At 41.1% G+C, this 4,963-nt stretch overlaps 1 protein-coding gene across 1 annotated transcript; it reads right to left on the bottom strand.

The window, feature by feature from the left end:
- Positions 1 to 1,470: 1,470 nt before the first annotated feature.
- LOC119897291 lies at positions 1,471 to 2,686 on the bottom strand. Its single transcript, XM_038710894.1, has 3 exons — positions 2,580 to 2,686; positions 2,432 to 2,490; positions 1,471 to 2,306 (listed from the first exon to the last, which is right to left on the bottom strand). Exons 1-3 carry the CDS (start codon positions 2,606 to 2,608, stop codon positions 1,480 to 1,482), a joined length of 915 nt encoding a protein of 304 aa, XP_038566822.1. The 5' UTR covers positions 2,609 to 2,686; the 3' UTR covers positions 1,471 to 1,479.
- Between the last annotated feature and the right edge of the window lie 2,277 nt (positions 2,687 to 4,963).

Below are 4,963 nucleotides of genomic sequence, written 5' to 3' on the forward strand. Positions count from 1 at the left end.
TTGCAGCTAGTTTGCATTTTGTGAATTAAAAGCTCAGTACATGAGCAAACCACATCCACTCATGTTATGCTTATGACAGTAATGATAGGAACAGAAGCACATGCAACTTCCACATACTTTTCAGGACATAAAGTGTGTGGTGCGATCAGTGACGGTGAAGGAGCGGCTGAAAACTTGCTAGCAGGGTTGATGTTTTTCAACTAATTTTGTGGTGCATGTGGTACTCAATACAATAATTTATTCAAGATATACTCTACTCCTAGGTTAGAATCCGGTTCACATCATCAAATGTGTGGTCTCCGGGTGGGCTTCAAACTGGCTGCTGCTGAATGTCTTTTTTGCCCAAGCTGACATTGTGTATGATGAATGGCCACTCCTGACTGCATTCTTTCCTGCTCCCACTAAACAGTTGATTGCTTTACTTTGTTCTGTCACTCATTTTCTTATTCGCATTCTGGATGACTGCTCATAACAGACTCACTTTCTGGCTCCTGACTGATTGATTTAAAGGTCAAACACTAGATAACCTTACCTTCACACTCAAATGTTTTGCAGTGTGGCATCAAAACCAGGGGCTGATACATGAAGCTTTTTCTTCAATCTGGTCTAGAAAATTCACCTGTCCTTTCAGTTTCTTCATTTGAAAAAAAAAAAAAAGTTTAACCGACACTTATCCAAAGCGACTTACAATTGCTGTATGTGTCAGTATGTACACCTCTGGAGCAACTAGGGGTTAAGTGTCTTGCTCAGGGACACATTGGTGGATGTGTCACAGTGGGGAATTGAACTAAGGTCTCTCACACCAAAGGCATGCGTCTTATCTACTGCATCATCACCCCTCCCCAATTATTGCAAGGATGGATATTGAATATTTGTTGAAAGTTTTAATTTAAAATCTAAGGCTGCTTTTAACATCTCATTTTCTCCATCAGAAATAAAGCCAGTGAAACATGCCATCACTGAGAGACCAAGGTTATTTGGAGAAATTAGCATAACCACTGGTGGTACTTGCAAACAACAGATTGTAAACAGATTATGGGATTTGTCAAAGGCTGACCTTCAGTTAAGCAGCACCTGTGAACAACAATGTGAGCCAATAGGATATATACCCATTAGAACCAGCAGATGGTACTCTGGTAACATACAGACCTGAGAATTTTATGATGAGACAAAAGGGAAGAAAAATAAAACATAAGATAAAAAACAAAAACAAAAACGAGGCACTTTGGATTATAGCCATTTGTAATTTTATATTTATTGTACAGTGTGGTTTTAGCAGTAGAAGTGAGAAAACAGAAGCTTGTACACCAATAGATTGGGCATTTCCTTCTTTCAGTAAAGGTTAGGGAAAATCCAGACAAATAGACTCACATGCCTGCCCCCCCCCACCCCAAAAATGCTTGCCTGTTAACTTTAAGAACTTCACATTGACACTATTTGACAAGACAGCCAAGCCATACGTCAGACCCTTCAGACCCTTTAATTCAGACTTATTCTAACCGGACCTGATTTTGGTTCTGGCAGACGTCTAAAAGCAGAGTTACCTTGAACAAACTGTTTGACTTTGGGGTTTCTATGCAGGCGCTGAGCAAGACGGGCAGGGAACCTATTGCTTGTCAGTTTCCCAACAGCAGATCCTTGGCTAGTCATCGCTCTGGCATGGCCATTGTTGGTGAAGAGATATAAATCAAGGACAGGAACATCTCTTCCCAGACCATATCCAGCTAGACCCCTCTGGTAAGTGCTATGAACCTGGCTTTGGGGCAGGTAAAGCCTACTCAGAGACATGCCACGTCCATTTGGGACAGACTCATCAACAACAAGGTCATGATCATTGTAAGCAAATGAGTGTAGCTTGTTGCGACCTTGAGGATCCCAATTCACAGAGTCAGGCTGGCCTGGGGCTTCAGACAGAGTTGGAGGGGCAACATGCTTGACCTCAAAGTTGGACTGGTGGTTAATAACAGACTGTCCTCGGGGAAAGCTAAGCGCTTGGTCAGTGGTGTATTCACTCTGAACTGGATTGTAAGTGCCATGGCTCAGTCGGAAGCTGGATTCAGAACTCCGGGGATGAAGTTGTTTATGTATTCTGCCATCTAGGGATCTCACTCCCAGTAGACTTTGTCTGTAAGGTGCAGTGTTAGGTTCAGTCTTAACACGGTCACTGTTATAGTAGAGTTGAGGTCTGAATGGAACGGTGCTGGGGTGCATCCCATGGTGAGCTGGTCCATAGACTGTCTGTCTGCCATAGAGATCAGGGGCTCCATGGACTCCAGGAAAATCCAAACCCAAGGCAGCTGCACGGGCTAGAGCAACATACAGAAGTATTAACAAACTGTATATGCTGTTTCATTGTCATGCAATGTCAAAGATACCCGTTAATTGGTTAATTATAAGAAAATGGTGACATCAATAAAAGCACACTACATACCTCTTGCTGTTTTAGCACAATACACACCTCCAGCTGACACAGACTGAAGCACAATGACGCTGCAAAAGACAACAAACACTGTGAGCCAAACAACACAGTGCTGAGCACCAGAGAGTTTTACCACAAGAAACATTTAGGTTTAAAGTACCTGAGAAAAACCACCGAAGCTACACACATCCCTGCAGTTATTTCAGCACAAACTTCAAGACAATGCAATTACTGGAAACACTTGCCACTTTTGACTTCTTTTGCAGCCACTCTGACTGCCTGAAACCTCACCCTGGCTTGATTAACTAATTACAGACAGCTGGTTGTCATAGAGACCAAAACTCAACCACCGAATCTAGTCAGCCACTGGCAAATTGCTTCATTACAGGCAATTAGTTAAAATGCTTGCGGGCGGCAGAATTTGACAAAACAAGACATTTTTGTTATTTTCATTTTAGTGAAGTTAAACACAGATTTTAAACATGTAAGTGTGAGCAGTGTCATGCAGGTAGTTATGGTTCGGTGTAATTTTGAACAAACTTGTAATTCTGTCATCTCTCCCAGCAAAAAGAGAGGTTTGTAAAGCCTTGGTTGGAAAATGTGTAAATAGGTGTGAATACAATTTTATTTATTTTGCAATCCTAGCATAATGAATAATATAACCTCAGCACTTTAAACTACCTGAACAGGTAGCTAATTAAAACTTTAACTTTACTAGACCTACAAATGATTGATAATGATTGATTGATTAATTGACCACAAAATTAAAATGATCTCATTAAGCTTGATCGCTTTTATTAAACGGTACAGCAGTAACTGTAATTTTTCTTTTATTTGCCATTAGACATGTGCAGTTCAAGGCTATTTGAAAACAAGCACTATTAATAACTTTACTTTAAAAGAGAAAGGAGCAGAACTTTGATTCTTGCAGGTGGGTACGTCTGAGCCGACAATGAAGCAGCTGAGAGCAGTGGAAGCATTTAATAATTCACTCAAATTATTTCTGTCAGGACTGACGAGCTAAACGGGGGCTTGATTTAATTCTGTAATTGCACGTTCACCTTTACCCTGAACCCATACTTTTGTAATTAATAGGCCCAAACTTTATTTGAAGTGTGGCACGGCAAGTAATGGAATTTAAATTGCAGGTGACGTGAAACCAAAGATGTGAATGCCCACTTGGCCATGGAGCTCATGTTATTTTCTCACCACAGTGTCACCTGGAGGAGGACGATGCCTAATCTACCTAACTACCTACCTCAACCTACAGGCCCAATCCTAATGCTAATGCACTTTGAAGACAATGTGTCTGTTGTTAAGTATTAACTAGGATTGACTTGAACTTTGCTATTTGACTTGTGAGATTATGTTCAGTGCACAGCCCTGATAAACACACAGTCCTACACATTCAAACTGTCTAATACATACTGGTGGTGGTGGCGGCGGCATGCCCATCAGCAAAGTGACTGTACTTTGCCTTGTGCTGGCTAACATTTCTAGGGACTAATGCAGACCTATAGCCCATGTGGACGAGGTTGAATTGCTTGACACACACCCTCTGGATGCAGGTGATGGTATACAAGGTTATCAACAGAGGATCAGTTCGCCACGTCTCAACCTCAGGGTGACGATAAACCCCCTCGCTCGGTTCCCACTACCCCCTCTGGGGCTCATTTGTGTTGAACAGGAGGTCTGCGGTATCATTTCCACAAGATGTTAACACAGACAGAGCAGCCTCACCGGACTGCCAAATGACCAGCGAACTCTGACACTGCAACGATACAACGTTCCAGTAATGGCCATTCCAACCAAAAGGTGGCATGTAATGCGGCGCTTTTGGATTCATGATGAAACCACTCTTGTTTGTTTTGGACTAATTTTCCAAAGTTGTGTAAATATGTATCAGAATCAATTAGGCCTAATAATATACAGTCCTTAGAGGATTCACATCAAAGCACATAAGCACACAATCCAATTAAGAGTGTTTACTGTTTAGATTGAAATGCTCAGCGTTCCGGTCTTAAACTCAATCCTCATATCAGTAAACAGTATTTACCAGAGTGTCTTTTCCAGTGGATGTGTGTGGGCGTACGAGTGCATGCGTGCGCATTTGTTTGTATGTACGAGTCGAGAGAGCGATAAAGAGTGAGAGTATATGCAACTTTGCAATCTTTAATATGTTTTTCTGCATCTGTTTTACATGTTAGTATATCTCCAGCACTCCATCCCAGATACTGAGGTTGCAGACAACAAGAGAATTGGAATTAGAATTACAGACATTGTATTTGCTATTTCAAAATGCTTAATAGGGCTACAGTGAATATTCTTGTAGACAAAAACTGCTAAAGGCAAAGTGCATACATTAGAACCAAAGCATTTTAGTCAAGTGCACATATCCAAGACAATGCTCCAATAAATCTACATCTATATAGTGTATGTTTGTTTATTTATATTCATTATAATATTACATGATTATAGGTGGGTACCCAGTAGTTCTTTATGGTACTCAAACAGTATGGAATCAAGAGCCTGAATAACAGAGAC

Source organism: Micropterus salmoides, unplaced genomic scaffold (assembly GCF_014851395.1).
Source record: "Micropterus salmoides isolate LMB-PRFRI ecotype aquatic unplaced genomic scaffold, ASM1485139v1 Ms_hic_scaffold_11, whole genome shotgun sequence".
NCBI classification, from domain to species: domain Eukaryota; kingdom Metazoa; phylum Chordata; class Actinopteri; order Centrarchiformes; family Centrarchidae; genus Micropterus; species Micropterus salmoides.

Excerpts from the sequence above, each read along its gene's own strand:
- LOC119897291 (XM_038710894.1), bottom strand. The coding sequence starts at position 2,608 with ATGTGTGTAGCTTCGGTGGTTTTTCTCAG. Across the intron at positions 2,491-2,579 it reads GCTTCGGTGGTTTTTCTCAG|CGTCATTGTGCTTCAGTCTG; the intron begins GTACTTTAAACC and ends TGTCTTTTGCAG. Across the intron at positions 2,307-2,431 it reads TTGTGCTAAAACAGCAAGAG|CCCGTGCAGCTGCCTTGGGT; the intron begins GTATGTAGTGTG and ends ATGTTGCTCTAG.